The sequence below is a fragment of the Lynx rufus genome, unplaced genomic scaffold (genome assembly GCF_022079265.1).
Source record: "Lynx rufus isolate CCGP_SWC_20201006 ecotype Redwood Valley unplaced genomic scaffold, mLynRuf1.p SCAF_6, whole genome shotgun sequence".
Classification (NCBI taxonomy): domain Eukaryota; kingdom Metazoa; phylum Chordata; class Mammalia; order Carnivora; family Felidae; genus Lynx; species Lynx rufus.
The window spans coordinates 113,405,189-113,426,761 of NW_025814878.1; the positions used below are offsets into that span (position 1 = coordinate 113,405,189).

General features: G+C 56.9%; 1 protein-coding gene across 1 annotated transcript in view; it reads left to right on the top strand.

Moving 5' to 3' along the window:
- GRM4 (glutamate metabotropic receptor 4) overlaps window positions 1-21,573 on the top strand; it is a 103,651-nt gene that overhangs the window by 34,212 nt on the left and 47,866 nt on the right. Inside the window, 1 exon segment of the mRNA XM_047102576.1 lies at window positions 7,455-7,671. Coding sequence (XP_046958532.1) covers window positions 7,455-7,671 — 217 coding nt within the window.

The window sequence follows — 21,573 nt, forward strand, 5'->3', positions numbered from 1 at the left end:
TGTCCCCAGCGGCTCTCAGGACAACATCAATTGTGTGCGCCTCCGTTTGTTATCGATTATCTCTCTCACTAGAATGTCTGTTCCCTGAAGGCAGGGATTTTTGTCTCTGTGTGTTCACCCCAGTGCCAAAGAGTGTGCAAGGCACCCAGTAAGCACTCCGTGAACCATTACCCAGTGGGTGAATGAACGAACGAATCATCAGAGTCTCCGGGGTTTGTGTGGGTGGGCGGGGGCGGGGGGGGGGTGTGGGAGGGAAAGGCTGGGGGCCTCGGGAGCAGCCGAGGCAAAGGGACCACAGGGGCCTTGTGGGCAAATTTTACTGTCTTTTAAGATAGCATTTGCCTCCTGGGAGAGTCTGCTCTCCACTTCTCAGTCACGGTGAGGAGGTGCTGCAGGCCATGGTGTGAGAAGAAGAGGGGGCCTGTGTGAAGGCAGCGGAGGGCAGGGTCACCCAGTGTCCAGGCCTGGGCAGGGGCGGGGTGGGGGGCGGAGCCAGGGAGGCTGAGTGCCTGGGGGCACCTAGACGCAGATCGGAGACTGTGGATGCAGCCCCCAGCCGGGGGCTGAGTGACTGACTGACTGCACTGGGGCACAGGCCAGCCCCGGGCCAGGCAGGGGTGCGTGGCGAGGCCCCCGAGTGACGGGATGCGTGGGGCTGGCGGTTGGTGGCAGATCCGTGTCTGTAGAACAGGGTAGTGAGATCTGATTAATGAGGGCGCCCTGAAGTGAGCGGGGAAGTGGCCAGCAGCCCCCAAATGACCTACTGAGTGTGGAGAGGGGAGGCCCTCAGCTTGTGGGCCTAGAGGAGGCCCCGGGGTGGGTGGCAGACAGTCTTCCTACCCGGGGTCTATCCTCGTCCTTCCAAAGACCACCCGGATGCAGGGTCAGCCCCCTGCCCAGGGTGTCTGCCCACCTCCTGCTTCCCAGGCCTTGGACCTCTGCTTCTCTGTTCCTTAGTAATTGGTGGGGGGGGGGGCATCTCCGTGGGGAATGGGTGTATGAGGCCTCCTCGTGGCTGTCCTAAGCTGTAGGGTCACTCTTATCCTCTGCTCTTAAACCCCGGGGTCCTTGTCAGAGGTGGGCCTGGTCAGGGTCAAGGGCAGGGGCCATCCGTGCCCCCTCCATGTGCTGGGTCCCCCCCGTACTGCTCCTCTCGTGTGTCCCTGCACCCCCCCTGCCGTATCCCTGCTCTCTCGCTGTCACGACCCTGCCCAGCTGCTTTGAACCCCCCTTGACCCTGCACCCCTGTCTTTGTACCCCTTCAGTCTGTCTAAGCCCTCGTCCCCACACTGCCAACATTTTCCCTCTCCACAGCCCCCCTGCGAGACCCCCAGTGAATCTCTTGTCGCCCCAAACCTGGCTTGTCAGCCCGGATGCATGTTACCCCGAGACCGCCTTTCCCAGCCCCCACCAGGCTAGTTCTCTGAAGGTGGGTTATTTAAATGGGCCCTGAGCACCTGGCTGAGAGGAGGGGCTTGGTGCCACGTGAGAGTGTGTGAAGTGCCTACTGTGTGCCCAGCGCTGAGTGAGACACCTCCTCCCCGCCCCTCCTGAGGCCCCATCGAGGGAGGAAGGGGAGGCTGGCAGTGTCTCCTCCACTGGGCACTGTGTCTGCAGCAGGAGCCCCCTGGGAGATGACGGTGCACGGCTCAGGTGGCTGAAGGGGGCGGGGGCGGGGGACAGGGTCCCTCAGCCCTGACCGTGCAGGCCAGGCCTTTGGAAGCTGGCGTTCTCTCCTCTCACAGGCCCTCTGAACTACACATGCCTCCCCGTGCAGCTTTCATGTCCCTAAAAGCCTGGCTGCCTTTCATCTGTGAGGAAAATAGCTGATGCTGAGAGCCGGGCTGTCGAGGCCTCAAGCAGCCAGGATCAGAAGGGCGGGGAGCAGGCAGCCAATCCGGGGTCTGCCTGGCCCAATGCGGGGTCTCCCTGCTTCCCTGGTGAGAGGGGCTGCATCCAGCCACGTGGGGGCCCCGAGGTCTGCCTGGGGCCCGGCCTGGCCGGCGGCCGGAGGTGGCCCCAGGGTCCCAGCTTCAATCTGTGGCCGCCTGGTCTGGCTTGTGGGTGGGGCAGAAAGAGCAGAGTCAGCTGGGACGGTGGGCAGGGCCTGGGGCCAGCACTCAGGGATAGTGAACAGGAGGCAGAGCAGCTCAGTCGGTGCCTTCTTTCTGATGTCTCCTGGCTGTGATGTGCAGAGGGTACTTTCCTCTCCCCGAGCCTCAGTTTTGTCATCTGCAAAATGGGCACGTTGGTCCTAGCCTTGCCTCCTTCTCCAAGGATAATACCCAGCAGTGCCCACGTGTTTGAAGCACTTTGCAAGTACTTGCTCGTGCAGTCCCTTCTGTTGTTACTGTGACTTCTTTATAGGGGAGGAAACTGAGGCCCAGAGAGGCTGCTCGCTTGCCTAAGGTCACAAAGCTGGATGACAAGGCTGGGTCATAGCACAGCCCTGCGCATGCGCAGGCTGGCTCCGTAGTGTGCTAGAGCCTAAGCTGGAGCCGATGCTGTGCTGCGCAAAGCATTAGGGAAGAGGCAGAAAGGGGAGGTGCCTTTAAACACTAAAGCTCACAGGAAGAGGGTTGGGGTTATTGTGGTGTGGCCCTGGGGTATCCATGGTGATGGCCATGGGCCCCTGGCTACGTGACTCAGGGTGCTGCAGGCCTTGCTGAGGTCAAGGTAGAGGCTTCCTCCCTGACTGTTCTATAAACAGCCTTGAATGAAGTATCGGCTCTCAGGGGACTGCGCTCTGGTTGGCTGTTAGGCGCTGGGGGTGTCCCACCTCCTACCCCCTTCTCCTCCTCTGGACGGTGTGGGACGTGGACCAGCCACTCTCAGGGAGTCCCTAGATTCTGCTAGACTGGGAGCCAGTGACCCCGAGTCTGCGCTGTGGGCACCCTGGGGCACTGCCTGCGTGTCTGGCTGTTTTGCTACCTGTAGGTAGGTATGCGGGGCTGCTGACCTGGCCCGGGGCAGCCTGAGAGCAAGTTCAGGCTCTCAGCACGCATATGCGCACGGGCCTTTGCATTGGCTCTTCCCTCTGCCTGAAGTGCCCTCCCTCCAATTACCCACATGGCTCCTTCCTTCACCTCCTTGGGGTCTTGGCTCAGATGTCACCTTATCAGAGAGACTTCCTCTGGCCCCTCTAACAGTCCCCTGCCCTGTTCTTCCTTTTTCTCATGGGCCCTTGTTCCCGTCTAACAGCTTGGTATCCCCTTTCCATTGCCTGCCTGTGTCTCGACTGGGAGCCCCACGAGGACAGATTGTCCACCTGTCCATCGCCAGCACTCAGAACTATGCCTGGCAGGCGGGCGGTGCTCAGTGACTATTGGTGGGAGGAATGAATGAATGTACTGTGCGCTCGTGTGCTCGGGGCACATGCCCCAGCACGTGCATGCACACGTGGGTGCACACGCGCACATACACACACACACAGACAGATGCACTTGGCATTCATCTTCATTGTTGCTCAAGCCCGGAAGCAGCTTTTGTCTTTCCCCACGTGGCGTGGACCTCCTTGTCACTCTAGAAGCCTGAGAGAGAGAGAGAGAGAGACAGACAGACAGAGAGAGAGGGAGAGAGAGATTTTTTTCACCGCCTCCCTCTCTCCCCTCAGTCACTCATCCGTTCTGCAAGCGGGAGGTTCTGCCGGGTGCCAGCTCCAGACACACTGTGCGTCACTCTGGGGTGCCCCCACCTGCTCCTTCCAGGGGTGCAGTGGGTGTTGGGAGCAGTCCACTTTTCTCTGCGTTTCCACAAGTAGCCCTGCCCAGCATGATGGGGGCGTCTTAAAATGCCTGCTGAGTTGACAAGACCAGGCATCCTCACCCCAGGAGGACGTGCCTGGTGCCCCTGGAGCAGCCCTACTCTGTGCTGGGGGAGGTCTGAGCAGGCTCTCTGGAGCTCAGGGAGGGCTGCCTGGAAGAGGTGACAGGGGCCCTGTGGGCAGAAGGAGCCAGGCAGATGGACCGAGAGTAGGCCAGCCGTGGTTGGTCAGGGGCTGCTGGAATCCAGGTTGTGGCTGACCCTTGTGCTGGCATTGGCAGGGGCGTGGCCGCCCCCTCCCCTGTCGTGCTGCTGTTGGGAGAGGAGAGGACTTCTCTGAGGAGAATGTTAATCAAATGCCCCTCTGGCTTCAGCTGTGCTGCTGAGACAGAGCTGAGGAGGCATCAGTCAGAGCGCCCTTGGGCCAGGTTGTCCCAGTCACCCTGTCCCGGGTGTCCGGTGACGGGGGGGGGGGGGGTCCCTGCGTCTCCCCATGCACTGCAAGCCTGGGTGGGGCCAGGGGGGAGGAGGGCCTTGGAGAGCCTGCGGGTCAGCATTCCAGGAGGAGGCCCCCCACCGCCAGGAGCACAGTAGTAACAGCGCTGGGAGAGAGCTGGGGGAGGGACCAGGAGGGGGGGCATGGGGATAGAGGGCTAAGGGAGGTGTAGCCGGAGGGATCATAGCCCACCTTTGGGCTAACCTTTTGAGTGCTTACTGCCTGCCCGCAGTTCCCGAAAATTCCCTCGTGTGACCCTCACGACCTCCCATTTGGCAGCTGAGAAAACTGAGGCCTGAGAGGTGAAGCAACTTGCTGGAGGCTTCCCAGTTGGTGGGTGGCTGAGCTGGGATTTGAACCCGAGCAGTTTAGCTTCCAAATCTCTGCTGAAACCACCCCGCTAGGAAACTCGGGTGGCCTGGAACTGAGGAGCCTTCAGACGGGGAGGAGGAGCTGGCCAGGGATTATCCCCTGACCCTGCTCAGGAAGCTGTCCCCTCCCTCCCAGCCACCTCAGGGCTGGATCCCTGTTCCAGGGTCTCAGGAATTGTTGGGGGCAGATCAGGGGCCCCTCCTGGGCTTCCAAAATCCGAGACCAGGGCACCCCTGCAGGCTGACTAACATGGACCCTGTGGGAACCCCATGCTTGGCCCTCCCACCCTTTGTGGGAACGGGGGCTCGTGGTGGGATGGGGGCCTGGGTCCTGGTCCCCGGACGTCCGTCTGTCCGGCTGCCGTCCCTGCCCATGCAGAGTGCCTGAACCGGAGGGGAGGCAGGGAGGTGGCTTGGAAGGAGGAATGAAGGATGAGTGAGAAGTTGCCTGTGGGAGGGACCCCGAGACCTCCCTGGGCTTCGTGAACCTCTGCTGGGCACAGTCCCTTTTGACACAAGCGCTGTGTTGGGTGGAAACGTCAGAAGCAGGAGACAAGCTTCTTCTAATTAGCGGGTTCTTCTTCTAAGAGAGCGGGTTCCTGGGCCTGTGATTAGCACTCCTCGCTGAGGCCCAGGCCCAGGCGGAAGCTGACAAACACCCCGGAAGCTGACAGACAACCCGTCTTCTCTCGGGGACCTGCTGGGACGGCAGGCTGGTAGGGCAGGCCCTGGCCCCACAGTCCCCACCACCTGCTCCAGCTCCAAATTCAGGGCACTTCTGTTCAGGGGGATGATTCAGGGGTGCTGTCTGTTTTGTTTTATTGTTAAAAATTGGTTAAATATGGACATTTCAGATATGTTCAAAACAAATAGGGTGGTGAGCCCCCACGTACATGTGACTCAGAGTTGTCCGTTCTTGGCCATTATTCTTTCTTCTTGGATGTGCTCTCACTGTGATGCTTTGGAAACAAACCCCAGACCTCCTCAGATCCCTGCATCTTTCAATATTTCAGTACATATCTCTAAAACCGCAGGTCTCAACTGGGGACAGTTCTGCTCTGCTCCCTGGGAGGCACTTGGCTGCGTCTAGAGACGTTTTTGATTGTTACAACTGCGGAAGGCAGGGGCTTCTGGGATCTAGTGGGTAGAGGTTGGGGTTGCTGCTCAACATCCCTCAGTGCACAGAACAGCCCCCCAACAAAGAATTATACCCCCAAAGCATTAATAGTGCTGACGCTGGGAGACTGCTCCGAATGACGGACTCTTAAACACCCAACCAACCCCTGCGGCTGTGATACCCTCAGCGGGCCTTCAAAATAACAGACGCTTACGATTAACCATCAGCTATCTGGCTAGAGTCCACATTCTTGGGGGTGTTGTTTTCGTGCTCCGTGCTCTCCAAGTCAAGGAGGACCGGGCTACTTTTCAGAGGCTGTTGACACAGGTAGGAAAGGGGGCGGATGCTTCGGCTCGGGACGATTCTAGGCGGGAGGTATGTTTGCATGATTCTACATGCAAAACATACACGGGGTATGAGGGGGAAGGTGTCCTCCCAACCCTGTCCCCTAGCCACCTGGTTCCCTCTCTGGAGGCAACTTAGCTGTTTTGTTTCAGGGCGGCGAGAGTCTGTCCTGCCCCCTCACGTGATAATGGAGATGCTGTTCACACGCAGAACTGTGCCTCGTTTCTTTCTTTCCTCTGTGGGTCTTGGAGAGCTGTGCAGAGCAGTGCATGGAAAGCTGCCTGGTTCTTTTTCACGGCCAAATAGTATTCCTGTGTGGCCGTAGCCTCCAGAGATTTGCTATTAGAAACAGTGCCACAGTGGTTAACGTAGCATATGCCATCTTATAAAGATCACAAGAACTACAATGAGAGGGTTTGGGGGTTAACCCTTAGTTGCTCAGCAAATCCAGACAACCAAACATCTGTTTTTCCCACCTCATCCTTTCCTTTTTCATGGATGAGCTCAGTGAGGGGAGGCAATGAGGGGCTTGCTGGGGCCCACCTTGGTGGGGGGGGGCATCACAGGGGCTGGGCTGGGCCATGTTCTTTTCCCAATGGGCATCCTCAGTGGAAGGCAGATCTCCAGTGTCCCCGGGGATAGGGACACCCAAAGCACAGTCCAAGTGGGCAACCTCTTGTCCAGGGTGTGCCCCAAATCCTGCTGCCCCCGGAACGTTCCCCACTCTCAGTTGCCACAGGCTGGCTGTGAGGTTTTTGTCCTTTGGGAATGGTTGGATGTCAACCACAGGAAGAAGGACAGCTTCAGGGCTCTGCATCTCACTTTTGCCTGGGGAGGGCCCAGGTGGGGGTCTGTGGGTGCGGAAAGGTGCTCTGTGGAGAGCTGGGGCAGGAGTCTGCTGTTGGGCCCTGTATCCCAGCCTGCGGAGAGAGGGACTTCCCCGGGGTGGGGTCCCTGTCCACTCTGTCCTCCTGCAATTCTATCTGTGGGGTGGTGGGGCCCTGTCTTCTCTGACGTGGGCAGGACAAAGGAGCCATGGGGACAGGGTCTGCTGGGTGGTGACATGAGCGGCTGCCTGGGGGGAGTTGATGGGCGAAAGGACTCTCAGTCTTTATGTAAATGGAGGCACCCAGAGGCTCTGCTGTGTGTTTATGTATGTAATCCTGTATGATTCCAGGGTGTGTGTGTGTGTGTGTGTGTGGTCCAACCTGTATCACAGGGTCTCGCCCAAGACAAGAGGAGGCAGTGTCCTGACCCTTCCCAAGGCGGTGGGGACGAAAGGAGGTGGTGAGTAGTGGTGTGGTGCTGGCTGGGCATGGTGGGGGTGCCAGCAGCCCCCATCAGCGGCCCCTCTCGCCCCCAGATCCCCCAGATCAGCTACGCCTCCACAGCCCCCGACCTGAGTGACAACAGCCGCTACGACTTCTTCTCCCGAGTGGTGCCCTCGGACACATACCAGGCCCAGGCCATGGTGGACATCGTTCGCGCCCTCAAGTGGAACTACGTGTCCACGCTGGCCTCGGAGGGCAGCTACGGCGAGAGCGGCGTGGAGGCCTTCATCCAGAAGTCCCGGGAGGATGGTGAGTCATGCTCGGGAACAGGGGGATGTCAGGGCACAGTGGCCAAGCGCCGCCTGAGAGCCACTCTCTGGGTCCTGCCCCAGGCCATTCCCTCGTGGGCCTCAGTCTCTCCCGGGAGCACTGGGGCACAGTCTGTGGCCTTGCCGGCCTGCTGGGTGACTCCCAGGGGGCAGGGGGTGGACGGAATGACTTCTGCAGACGTGGCCAGGCAGACAGAGGGACCACCAGTATTCCCGGCGCGGGATCCAGGGGGACAGCTGCTGTTCTCAGACAGAGAGAGAAGGGGAAGGGGGTGGGGACGGAGGTGGTCTTGTTTAGGGGCGGGTCTCAGGGACCCAGGAGCTGGGAGATCGGCCAGCAGGTTCTTGGAGAAAGAATTGTTTGAGGAGTTGAGCTGTGTGTGTGGAGGGGGGGTGTGGGGTGAGAGAAGGGGCCGTGTCTTACATGGGGCAGGCGGGGCTGTGCTCCTTCCCTGTGTGCCCCTGGGTGGGATGTGAGGACCTGCGAAGGTGATGTGCTCTCCTGGAGGTCTCCCCCGTTCGCCACCGGGCACCCTTCTCCCCATTAAGCTTGCTGCATTCCCTTAACTGTCCTCAAACGCTCCAGGGATAAAGCTTTTAGGTATCAGCGAGCAGTAAGAGGCAGGCACAGCAAGGGTTAACGCGCTGCCAAGTCTGAAGCCTGGGCCACCTGGTTCCGATGGCCCCATGGCCCGGCTGAGGGAGGGTGGCCTGCATGGGGCTGTGGTGGTGGGGATCCGGATCAGCAGTCAGGCCCCTGGGCTGAGGGCTCCAGCTGGGTTGGGTGAGCCTTGAGAAGAGGGATAGTTCAGAGAGGATGGGGTGTGGGGGAAGCAGAGAGGCTCTTCCCCCTCCTGACAGACCCAGCTCCTGGCAGAGGGGCCCCTGGCCTCTCCCAAGGCTCTTTCTCTAAATAGCTCACTGTGGCGCCCTCGACCTTGGAGGATGGCATCTGTATATTTATACCCGTATAACCCCGGGACTCTAATTGCTTTTCCTAAGGACCACAGAGTATCCAGAGGCTGGCGTTGGTAACACCCTGCGGGCATAATCCTGCTATAAATCTCAGATAAGCCCCTTTAATTGTACAGCCAGCACAGCTCGGGTGCCTGTAACCTGGTGGAGAGGACGGAAGTGGGGCGGCGCTGACCGATGGCTGTGGCTCCAGGCCACTCCCCGCTCTGGCGGCTGGCCAGGCAGAGGGGGGCATGGGGTAGATGGGCCCTGCTCTCACCTCTAGGCAGGTGGGCGGCAGCTCCCTGGGGGCCCCCTGGTAGCATCAGGCCCCTGGTGCCCCAGCCCCCTGCCTCTGGCTGCCCTCATGTGCTTCCCTGCTTTGCTCCGACACAGGTGCCTCTCTCTGGTCTGGCCCTGCCCACCCTGCTCTGGCGGTGTCTGTCCCCAGTGGCTTGAATCCTTTTCCACACTAGCCCACCGCCTGTCTCTTTAAGGTGGGCGGCAGGATTTGGGGACAGAGGCGCTAGATGGGGGCAGGGACAGAAGGTCTAGAATTTTCATATTCGGTTGTGTTCAGTCCCTGCCGTAAGGTTCTAGAAGCCACTCCTGGTACTCACAAGGCTCTCCCTATGTGCCTGGCACACACCGAGCACCTGTTGTCCTGGGTGATCCTCCCTACCCCATGAGGTAGGCACCTCTCTTTTATAGGGAAGGAAACTGAGGCTTGGAGGGGCCAAATAATAGCTTGCACCGGGTCATGCAAGTGAGAGGTGGAGAAGGGATTTGAACCCAGGCTGTCTGGCTCTAGGACCAGACGTCGTAACTGCTTTTGTGTTCATCACTCCATCTTCTGCCCCTGTTTCCCATGGATGGGGGCATGACAGACAGCCACATACATGTGCGTGCATGCACACACACAGATCCCACTGGGGTGAAGTCTAGGTGTTGTGTTTTGGCTGAAACTCAGACTACTGTTTGAATTTGCCATAAGCATATAATCAGTCATTTGGTAGTTAGAAAACATGAAATCTGCTCGAGATTTTCAAAAAGGAATTCTAGAAAAATGAGAGAACTAGCTGTTCTGCCAGGGCCTGCGGCTCAGGGGCCCTCCTGGCCTGGCACAGGTGCCCGTCACACACCCCTGTGCCCCATCCCGTCGCCAAGGGCCTGACCTCCTGCCTGGCCTGACCTCCCACATCCTCAGACCCTCCTGCTGTCTCCCCTTGTAGCCCCAGGGCCCTGGCTGGGCCTGCCCTCGTGTTCGGGCAGCTAGGTCTCCCCTCATCCTGCTAAATGAAATTTGATTTGGAGGAACGTCTTTAGGTGGGTGAAAAGAAAAGAAGAGAGAAAGCCATGCTCCGGCTGGCCAAATTGAAATCCGAATTGAGCGGCCTGTAGAAAGAGGCCGCTGTACCTTGTAGCCTAATCCCTGTGAAAGATTAAAGATGTCTTTGGCCGTATATTGTATTGATTCGTCCTCTGAAGTATAAATCATCTGTGAGTTGCTCAGAAAAGTGTCAGCGGTGTAGAGGGGAGGGCACGCCTGCCAGGCTGAGGATGCACATCAGAGCTGAGGGGAGCTTGGCCAGCAAGTCCTGGGTGCCTGCTGTATGGACTTGATGTCCTACAGGGGAACATAACTGTGTCCAATTTAGAGATGAAGAAACTGAGGTCAGAGAGAGTAGGTCATTTTCCCAAGGCCACGTAGCCAGGATGTGGAGGACCAGGGATGGAACCCGGCTCTGTCCTCTGGGTGGGGAGCTCTTGCATAGCACCCAGCGCTGACTGGGCCATTGGCACAGGGCATAAAGAAAGCCCTGGCCCCGAATTTCCCAGCCCCCATTAGCACCGTGCTCTCCCTGGGCCATCCTGTGGCCCTTGACTGAGCTTTGTCCCGTGCCAGGCATCCTCCCTCCACAATCATGAATCCTGGTGATGACCCTGAGGGCCTGGTGTTTGTGTTCCCATTTTACAGATGGGGGAACTAAGGCTCAAAGGGGTGAGGTGGCTTGCCCAGGCTCACACAGTGAGATGCTGGAGCAGGACTTGGAGCCAGGTGGTCAGACCCAGGCCCTTCAACCCCATGCTGTCCGTCTCTCCCAGCCTGGATCACAGGGGTGGCAGCATGCGGTTGACGGGTCAGTTCTGGCGGACGGACCCAGGCTCCGGCTTGGCCACTTATTGGCCGTGAGAGCCCTGGAAAGTCATTCCGCTGCTCAGTTTTGGTTTTCTCATCTGTGAAATGGGGGTAAGCCAGAACGAAACGTGCTTCTGGCCCATGGCTGTGGGAGCTCTGGGACACACATCAGAGGTTCATTATCAGGGGTCTGGCTGCCTGGGCTGTGGCCCTCCCCGCTCTCTGACCGTTCCTAGGGAGGCCTGGGGCGAGCTGGAAGGTCTGTGGGGGCCCTGACTGAAGCTGCAGGCCACGTTCCGGGACAGGGCTAATGACAAAACCACAGGAGCCCAGGCCAGCCTGGGCCTTACAGGACAGCAGGTCTCGTGGTGACAGGGCAGCGAGGTGAGCTCCCAAGGCAGCTAGGGCAGGACACGTGTGGGAGTGAGGGGCACACATATGTGATTTTCTGGGCACGTGACCGGCAGGCCTGCCTCAGTAGGGGTGTCCGGGGACAGGCGCGTGTGCGTGTGCACGCTTGTGCATTTCCCCCGCTTTGAACGCCAGGGCTCCCTCCTCCTTGCCAGGCTGCGGCTGCGGAGGGGAAGGCCGAAAGGCAGAGTACAACCAGTGCTGGGATTAGGCATGCAGCGCAGGTCCCACCTGGGCTCCCGAGATAATGCCGAGTGAGTCACCTAGGGAGGGAGAGACAGGCTTGAGGGGGTGGTACAGACGTGGCCCTGCCCTCGGTGCCTCCCACCACCGTCCTGGGCCCTCTCAGGGTGGGGCTCTGGGGTGTAAGCTTTTATAGCCTCACAGCCTTTCTCTGCCCATGGGCCCCCCCGTGAGCCTCGGTTTACTTGCAGCAGTGCTCCATTTCACGGATGAGGAAGAGGAAGGCTCAGGGAAGTTAAGGGGCCTGCTTAAGGTCAAACGGAAGTGTGGAGTAGCAGCCCAGGCTCCCCGTGTGGGCGACAGGAGAATGGCTGATATTAGTAGGCAGTATTTATGGAGTCCTCCCGCGGACCAGGTCTTGTTTTACACACTTGGTTCGTGTTAACTCATCTAGCCCTCAAGACAGCTCCATTATATGGATGGCAAAACTGAGGCTCAGAGAGGTTAAGTAACTCCCCTGAGGCCACCCAGCTGGAAAATAGCAGGAGTGGAATTTGAATCCAGCAGAAGGCTCCCCCACTTCTGGTGAATATGGCAGGAAGGACACAGGTCAGTTCCTGGCAGGGGTCTCTCCAGGGGGTCACCTGGGGAATTTGGTTCTGGTCCTCTCCGGTAGGTGGTTACAGCACGCTGGGCACATCCAGGCCCGTGCCTCTAGGGTGGGAACGCCATGGCCTCTCTGGTGGTGACAAGAAGGGGTGGGGGCGGGTGGGTCAGGCCTGCTCCTTGGAGGACGTCCTGTCCCTTGCACGGCGAGAAGTTCCAAAGCCTCATCTCCCCGCTGTGTCCCTGTGTCCCCTATTGATATTCCAGAGATGCTGGTGAGTCAAGCTGTTGCTGGTCTGACCTCCAGCTCCAACTCCCAGGGCTGAGCATCAGACTTGCATTTAGATGGCCTCAGTCAGTGCACCGGCAAGGGTGGTGACCGGCAGCCAAGGCTCAAGGCCGGGGCACCTCCTCATCCCATGGCTCTGTGACATCTCTGGACTCAGCTTCTTTTGCTGTGAGGGAACACTTGCCTTCTGGAGGCTCCGAGGTGAAGGGGGAAGAGCTTGGCCAGCCAGAAAGCTTTGTGCCACGGGGGTCGGGGGATGCTGACGCTCCTCATATATCTGGGAAACCAGAGAGGTTTGCCCCAGGGCCCCCCTCCCCGAGATCCAGAGACCCCCTAAGAGAGGGCCACTTCCTTTCCTGCTGCCCCCCTGGTCTTTTCTCCTTCCACTCTCCTCTCCATTTCTCTGCTGCAGCCACACCAGCCTCTTCACTGCTCCTCTAACACTCCAGACATAAGCCCACCTCAGGGCCTTTGCACTGGTGGGTCCCTCTGCCTGGAACTGTCTTTCCCTGAGTATCCATGTGGCCCACATCCTCGGTGCATTTGGGTGTCTTCTCAGCTGTCCCCTCTTCAGAGAGACCTTTCTGACCACAGTATCTGAAATAGACCCTCCCCCGGGCCATCACTCTCTGTTCCCTGTTCCCCGCTCTGTTTTTCTTACAGCACTTGACAAGTAAATGTGTATTTGTTTATGGTCCACAAGGGCAGAGATTTTTTGCCCGTTTTGTTCTCCGCTATGTGTCTCCCTGGCACATAGTAGCTGCTTAGTAAATGTTTGTGGAATGGGTCACAAAATCCAGCCCCCAGCGACTCACTTCTTTGGCCTTTCTCCCACTCAGGGCCCTGAGGCTGCTCTCCTGGCCTGCAGAAGGGCAGACTGAGGCACGGAGGGCTAGGTTGAGCTGTCCCGGGACCCCAGCTTCCTCCCCGCACCAAGCTCGCTGGCTGGTCCCGACCCTCTCGAGACTCACTGAGGACAGCATCCTTTCCCGGAGGCAGAGCAGGGGTATGAGAACGCAGGGCTGCTCTGCAGCTGCGCCAGGCTGGGATGTAGGGCTCAGGCTCCTGTCATTCTTCGCCACAGTGCCTGTCTTGGGATGCTTCCTCCTGAGATGCAGCCTGCGCTGGAGGGCAGGAAGGGGAAGAGGCTTGGTCTTCCGGACTCACTTGAGTTTCCCAGCTGGCCTGGGCTTCACACTCTCTGTGTATGCAGCCCCCGTGTGAGGAGAGGAAGGAGCCGGCTCCCGGTGCACACGGGAGGAGCAGTGCACCACCAGACCCCGCACCCCGCCCTGCCTGCAGCAGGTGCTTAGCAGAGTTTGCCTGAATGAGAACCAAGGGCTGGGATGATGCGTCTGTTAAAGTAAGAGATACACTGCGGGGGACTCGGCCCAGCCAGACCGGCTTAGACACGTGAAGAGGAAGGGAAGGGCATGCCAGGTGGGGGAACAGCATGAGAAGGAGGCTGAAGGGAGGAGTGAGTCAGGCAGAAGGGACCTGGCCGAGGGGCCTGGCTGTGGGATGGGGACCGATGCGAGATGGAGCTGAGCAGAGTTTTTTGTTTTGTTTTTTTTTTAATTTTTTTTTTCAACGTTTATTTATTTTTGGGACAGAGAGAGACAGAGCATGAATGGGGGAGGGGCAGAGAGAGAGGGAGACACAGAATCAGAAACAGGCTCCAGGCTCTGAGCCATCAGCCCAGAGCCTGACGCGGGGCTCGAACTCACGGACCGCGAGATCGTGACCTGGCTGAAGTCGGACGCTTAACCGACTGCGCCACCCAGGCGCCCCGAAGAGCAGAGTTTTTTAAAGCCAGTCCTGTGTTTTAAAATTTTCTGGCAGTTGGGGTCATGTCTGCTTACCCAAGGGAGTGTATTAGCACAACCCAGCTCTACCTGCTGTGTCCCCCGCTTGCTCAGAGCCCTGAGTGGCGGTGGGGGGGGGCCCTCTGCCCTTAAGGCTCAGGCCAAGGCTCTGCCTCTCTGGGGGCTTCCCTCCCTAAACTGCTCTCTTCCCAGGTGGAGATGCTCACCTGAAGGGAGGAAGACCTTCCCCAGGGCTCACCACCTGGGAGACCTCAAGCACATCTGCCCCAGTGCCTATCGAACTTTCCCTGGGCCTCTGCCGTTTGACTCTGGCTGGACTCCTTGAGGCTGGGGAGGGATAGGGCTCTCTTGGCTCTGTGCTCCTCACGCTCCCTTGGACCCAGCAGGGCCTCAGTGGATGTTTATAGAACGAACACGTGAGCAAACAGATGACTAGCCCTGTGTCCTTGGGTCCATCACTGCCCTTCTGGGGCCTCCTTCTTGCTCATCCGTAACAGGTGCGGGAACATCAGCTCATCTCCTGCATTTAGCTCTGCCCCCTACAGGCTGTGTCCTCACAGTCCATGGCCCCTGGCTCCAGGCATTTTTCTCCATAAGCAAAGGCTCTCCGAGGAGCGCTGGAAAAGAAGACATCTCTCAAGACCTAAAGGCGTGAATGTCAAATGATGACACTTCAGAGTTTGGTCTTTTGGTTCAGGGATTATTGGGGCCAACTCCATGGGGACGGAGCCTGGAGCATGCAAATCTTCTCACCCCTAATCAGGTGAAATGTGGTTGAAATTAGCCAAGGAGCTGGGGAGCTGGAAGCAGGAGGGGTCCTGCCACTGGATATAGCTTGGTGTATGTGAGAGTGAGGTACTTTGTAGCATCTTCTTCGGGGGAGACCTCTGGACCCTCCCCACCCCCCCCCGGCTGCTTCCGGGAGTCACAGCACAGGCCCAGTATGCCCTGGCCATTGGCCACACGTTCTCCAAGGATGTGGAGGGGGAAGTGGGCCCTACCTCGCAGCCGGTCCCCACCATTCTAGCTTAGCAGCCAGGCCGCCAAAAACTTGAGACCCATCACGTCTCCTGCTCCCTTGTTCTGCTGCCCATCACTCCACCGTAGGTGGAGATTAAGTGGACCTGGCACGGGCACCCCCTCCCGAGCCACGAGGCCTACCACGCGCCAGCTGGGTCTCCTGGACAGCGCTTGGAGATTGGCAAGGTGTTGGCATCGATGTGACTGCTTGGTGATTGCCAGGTCAATCTTCGTACTGCTGTGAAGATGAACCCCGAGCTTGCCCGGCCCGCCTTGGGGACTTAGCCTGTCCACTCTGATTTCTCTGCCACTCTGGCCTTTGGCAGGGCGCTGACACCTCTTGATTTTGTGAGTCCCCTGGGTTGGGTGTCATTGGGTCACTTTTCCTGCTCTCTCCAATTCGTCTCTGATGTGCTTCCCCTGACCTATCACAGCAGGGACGTGCACCAATCTGGGTTTGCCTCTAAGCTTGACGGGGATGACAGGAAGAAGAAGATATTAGATGCCGAGCCCTTCTTGCCCTGAATTTGCATCCCTTGCCTCCTGGACAGGAAGCAGCATTTTCTTTCACTGGTCTTCTTTGTGGAACGTGTTTGAAGATTTCTTTGGGGTTTAAAAAAACTTCCCTTTGTTGGTTGCAGCCCCTTTGTGGCTTTGACCTTCTGAACCCTGTCCTCTGGATGCCGCGGTAGAGTGGAGTGGGTAAGAGCCCAGATCGAGCAGTCCCTTATGGTCTCTGGGCCTCAGTTTCCACCTTGTGAAAGGAGGATATTAATAGTAGCCTCCCCTCACCGCCTTTTAGGTTGCTGTGAGCAGTAAGCGAGTTAATGTGTATGAAGTGCTTAGGATAGTCTGGGCCCTGTAAAAACACCAGGCTGCCAAAGGTGTCAGTTGTCACCATTACTAATCAGAGTGGGGGAGCTGGGCCCACTTCTAGTTCTGCTTCAGTCTCTGGGTGGCTGTGTAACCCTGGGCTGTTCACTTTCCCTCTCTGAGTGTCAGCTTGATGACCAAGATGAAGGCGATGGGTTAGGGGACTTCGGAGGTCCCCCAACGTGCATCTTTGCATGCTCACCCACCGCTCTTGGCTTTTCTATCTGTCCTCACCACATGGAAGTCCAGGTACCATAGGGTTGGCTCCAGCTTCCGGTGTGTCCGTCGTTCTTGGGCCCAGACTTAAGCCCACAGAGTAGCCATGCACAGAGCAACCTGATCCTTCTGATTTTTTTCCCCTTTGTTAAAGAGCAATTGGAGAAGGCAAGTGACCTTCCCCTGCTCAGGTTTGGGACCTCCAGGAACCCTCTACACCTGTTTGCTGACTATTGGACTTCAGCCTGTTTTCCTATCTGAGGTAGGGTCCTCAGTACCCCCACTCTGAGCTCCTTGGAGATGTAGCTAGCTAAAGCATGTCCCATACTGCCTTTTCTCTGAAGCTCTGGAAAGATCCTGTGAGCTCACCATTTTCTTTCCTCTCCACTCTGAGGCTTCCTGATTCAGGCCTGTATGGGGCTGCTGAGTGTCCTGGGTGGGGTCTCAGCCTCATCCTCTACTCCTGTGTGACCTTAGGCAAGTCACTTTCCCCCCCCTGAGCCTCCAGTTCTTCATCAGTAAGACCAGCAAGGGGCTGGGTACCTTCTCTGATGGGCTCATGCATGTGGACACAACTGAGGGCTGCTCGTAGCCATTTTTGCCTTGTGATTCTGTGTCCACCAGCCCTCTTCCCAGTGTCTTTGAGCCCCAACAGGCCCTGTCTAAAAGGCCCCAGAGTGGGGTGCCTGGGTGGCTCAGTCACTTAAGCAACTGACTTCAGCTCAGGTCATGATCTCACAGTTCGTGAGTTTGAGCCCTGCATCAGGCTCTGTGCTGACAGTTCAGAGCCTGGAGCCTGCTTTGGATTCTGTGTCTCCCTCTCTCTCTGTACCTCCCCCACTCATGCTCTGTCTCTCTGTCTCTCAAAAATAAATACACATTAAAAAAATTTTTTAAAAAAAGGCCCCAGAGGTAGGGAGGGTCATATTCCTTGGTGGTCACTTCTTCAGTGCTTGCTCCCTTCATGCTCCTGGGGCTTTCAGGGACTCAGAAGGATGGAGTTCAGGCCTCTAAGTCACATAGAGCCTGCTCCATAGGATGCCGCTGGTGAGGAGGAGAGTGGGGCATTTGTTTGCCTCTTTAGCTCCTCATCCATCGCCTCTGCATGGTAAGTCATTCATTTGCTGAATAAATATTTATTGAGCACCTACCGTGTGCCAGGCATTGAACCAGGACACTAGGGACATGGCAATGGACCAAACAGATGAAGATCCTTGGCCTTGTGAACTCACATTTGGGGAGAGGGCCAGAGGCAGCTTACAGTAAACAAGTAAATGCATCACTATATAATACAATTTCAGGTATCCCCCTCCTACAATTTCAGGGAGGAGCTGATGGCATGCTATGGAGAAGAATAAAGCAGCTGGCAGAGAGGGCCAGGTAGGGGAGACAATCTCATATAAGGTGGTCAGAGAAGGTGCAGAGGTGGCATTTGGGCAGGGCCCCAAATGCAGTAAGGGAGTAAGGTTTGTGATCTCTGGGAAGAGTGCCCCAGGCAGAGGAACGAGCAAGTGCAAAGGCCCTGAGGTGGGATCCTGCCTGGCATTTCTTGGAGAATAGCCAAGAGGAGGCAGGAGCAGAGTGAGTCAGGTGGAAGGATGTAGAAGAGGAGGGCTGATCACGTGGGGATTAGTTGGCCACTGGGAGGACTTTAGCTTCTAAATGAGATGGGAACTATTGGAGTGTTGTGAGCAGAGAATGGATGTTAACGGACTTGGGTTTAATAGGATCTTTCTGGCTGTTGTGTAGGGAACAGACTGTGAAGGCTGAGATGACTGAGGCAGGAATGCCACTGAGGAGGCCACTGCCATCATCCAGGTGAAAAGCGATGATGGCTTAGACTGGGAGTGGGGATGATGAGAACGGACTGATTTAGGGTCTTAATTTTTTTTTTTTTTTTTTTTTAATTTTAGACAGACAGATAGAACAGGAGCAGGGAGAGGGGCAGAGGGGGAGAGAGAGAATCTTAAGTGTGGATCCTGACGCAGGGCTTGATCCCACGGCCCTGGAATCATGACGTGAGCCGAAATCAAGAGTCAGATGCTCAACTGACTGAGCCACTCAGGCGTCCTGAGGGTGTATTTTGAAGCTCAAGCCCGCAGGACTTGCTCCTAAATCGCATGTGGACTGGAGGTCGCTCAGGCAACTCCTGGGTTCAGCACCACGGATAGCGGCAACCACCCCAAGGCCAGACCTTTGGGGAATCCCTGGTTGGCTTTGGTCCCAACAAACTGCCAGTTCTATGCCAGTCTTTGGCTGCTGAGCAAAGCCTCATCTTTAAAGTGCAGGTCTCTTCCCCTCAATTCTGTCATTAATTTTTTTTTTTTTAGCCAAACATATTTATTTCTGGGCACTGCTGCGAATTCTTTTTGGGATGAGGCAGGTGTAAATGCAATTACAGTTGATCTTTGAACAGCCCCGGGGGGTGGGGGTGCCAACCTTTGTGCAGTTGAAAATCTACATATAAGTTTTGACTCTCTCAGAACTTAACTATGAATAGTCATGTTGACTAGAAACTTCACTGATAACATAAATAGTTGATTAACACTTATTTTGTATGTTACATGTATTATATAGTGTTATAAAAAAGGAAGCTAAGAAAGAGGAAATATTATTCATAAAATCACAAGGAAGAGAAAATACATTTACAGGACTGTACTGTATCGAGAAAAATCCACATATAAGTGGACCTGCACAGTTCAAACCAGTGTTGTTCAAGGGTCAACTGTATATAGCTGAGAGAAGAGGTCTGGAAGCATTTGTCTCCAAAAATCCCTGCATCTGGCTAAACAGTTGTTTGGGGAGGGGGAACCTCCTTGAGGAGGGGTGATGGGAGGAGAGCCTTAAAGAGTGGGTGGGCCTGTCCCAGAAGAGCAGAAGGGTATTCTGGGTAGAAGAACTGCCTAACTCATGCAGTACTTGGTGACGTCTTCCTTCCGAGAGTGAGGAGGGACAGCATTCCTGGGAGAACAGCAGGCCTACGTGGGTTTGGGGGAGTCTGGCCCATGGCAGAGACCACTGCCCCCCCCCCCAGGAATGCCACAGACTTGCTGTGTGTCTTTGGACAGGCCATCATTCCTCTTTGGCTCTCAGTTTCTCCATCTGTAAAATGGGGATAATCGCAATCCCTACTTTGCTGGTTATTGTAAGAATGACAAAAACAGGTGAATTAGCCATCGGAAAGGCCAAGAAAGGGCTGAAGGGCTTGAGGGGGGGCTGTCTTTGAGGTCTGAGCCCCCAGTGGTGAGCACTTGGTCTCTTCCTGGTGGGGTTTCTCCCCCTTGCATTGTGACTGTCCTCCCCTTTCTCCCCAACTTACATTATATCCGTGCCTTATATCCGTGTCCCATTTTCCTGTAGACAGAATGATCATATGGATATTCTATGCAAATTCTCATTTTTAATGAGCCAGAAGGAAAGCTAACGACCATTTGGTAGACATCTTGGGACCCAAGGGAGGCTTTGGGATGGGGGGAGGAAGCAGGACAAAGTGACAAGCGAGAGGAGAGGGGAGGGAGGGAGAAGAACAAAGATGGAGAGGGACACAGTTGGGGCTGCCGTGGGGGGAATGGGAGGGGTGCCTTGCCTGCCCCATTTTACAGATAGGGAAATGGGCTTAGAGAGAGGAGGCAACTTGCCAGTCACCCCAGAAGGTGGGAGAGAGAGGTAGAAAGGCGGAAGAGAGGGGGAAGATCAGCTGGAGAAAGGAAAGGGGGAGGCAGCCAGACCGAGGCTCTGGCTCATGGGACTTGGTTTCTTTATCTGTAAAATGGTCACCTAAGCCATGGGTTGATTGGGAGGAATTAATGAGAGAATGTGTGAGCACTGCATGAACTTGAGGGCTGTGGAATAATGGAGGAGTGTGTGTGTGTGCAGGAGAGAGAAGGAGAGAGAGAGAGGGAGGGAGGGAGAGCCCGATTCGGGGCTGGTTCTCACCAACCGTGACATCTGGGCCAAAATCAAGAGTCAGACGCTTAACCGAATGAACCATGCAGGCGCCCCTAGGCCAACTCTTCATTAATTAGTTCATTCTTTCATTCCTCAGCATCTGTTATCTACTTCGTAGATGGCTATCAGCTCCGTGAGGGCAGGACTCTGGTTTGTCCTATGAATAGCTGTGCCCACAGTGTCAAGGACAGTGCCTGGTACTGGGCGGGGGGGGGGGGGTGTGTGGGTAGGTGCTTCATAAGTTGTTGCTGAATCAGTGAATGCTCGAGCCTGGCAGTGGCCATCTCCCATAATTTTCATTCACTGTGCTAAGTGCAGTGATTGAGATGTTGGGATCGTTAAGGGCGCCCAAGGAGAAGGAGCCTGGGGATACCCACGAAGGCTTCCTGGAGGAGTGGGCCATGCGCTGAACCCTTAAGAGTGGACAGGTGCTGACTTGAAGGAGGAGTCTGGGGAGGGGAGTTGGGCACAAAGGCAGAGGAACAGTCTGAGCAAAGGCAGGAAGAGAGGGACACCTTGGTGTGTGTTGGCAACTGTAGGTGCTGTTGGAGGTGGATGATGAGGGTGCAGGGCCTCAGGACTTGGACTTGGCCCTGAGAGAGGTGAGAGCCACTGAGGGAAGGGAGTGGTGGAGTGGGATTGGAGTTTTGGTGGAGAGTTAGGGGACCAGGCTGGGCTGTGTAGGTGAGGGACTCTGGTCTGGTAAGACGGTGTTGATGGGAGTCGGGGTGCACAGCGGGTTAGAGCTGAGGGGTCAGCTGGCTGCTTCCGGGTGAGGCCGGACCTGCCCCGGGAGTGCTGAGCCAGCCTGGAGAGGGGCAGCATGTGTGTGAGTAGCACATGCTGGGCTGCCTTGGGCCGATCACGGCCCTTCTCTGGGCCCTGGTTTCAGTCAGAAAGGAGTGCTGCCTCCCCCAGTTCTGGTGTGCAGGATGAGGGTCAGCTGAGTATCCGTTCCCAGCTCCCTTGCTCCAGGATGCCCTCCGGAGACCCACTCAAGGCTGTTCCCAGGGTTTAGGCCTGGAGCCCCTGTCCGGGTCTCTGTCTCTGTGCTCCTAGCTGTGGCCCAACAGTGTTGGGAGAGCCTGGGGAAGCTTGTTGGGGTTAGGTGAGCACCGGGCAGCTCAGGGCCCACATCTGGACCTCAGCCCCAGACCTTTGTCCATCATTTCCTGCTCACCTGAGTCCTGGGCAGCCCATTACCTCCAGAAAGCCTCTCATGGCGTGCTGGGTCAGGCTGGTGTCCGCCCCTGTCCTCACTGCTGTCCTTGCCACCGTCCTCTGCCAATGCCAGTTAATGAAGCACGTGCACATTCACCGTCTGGGTCCTCCCTCCCTGGCGTGGGTCAACAGCCCCATTTTCTGGCCGAGGTAGCTGAGGCCCAGTGGGGTGAGGGGATTGCCTGCATAGATCGG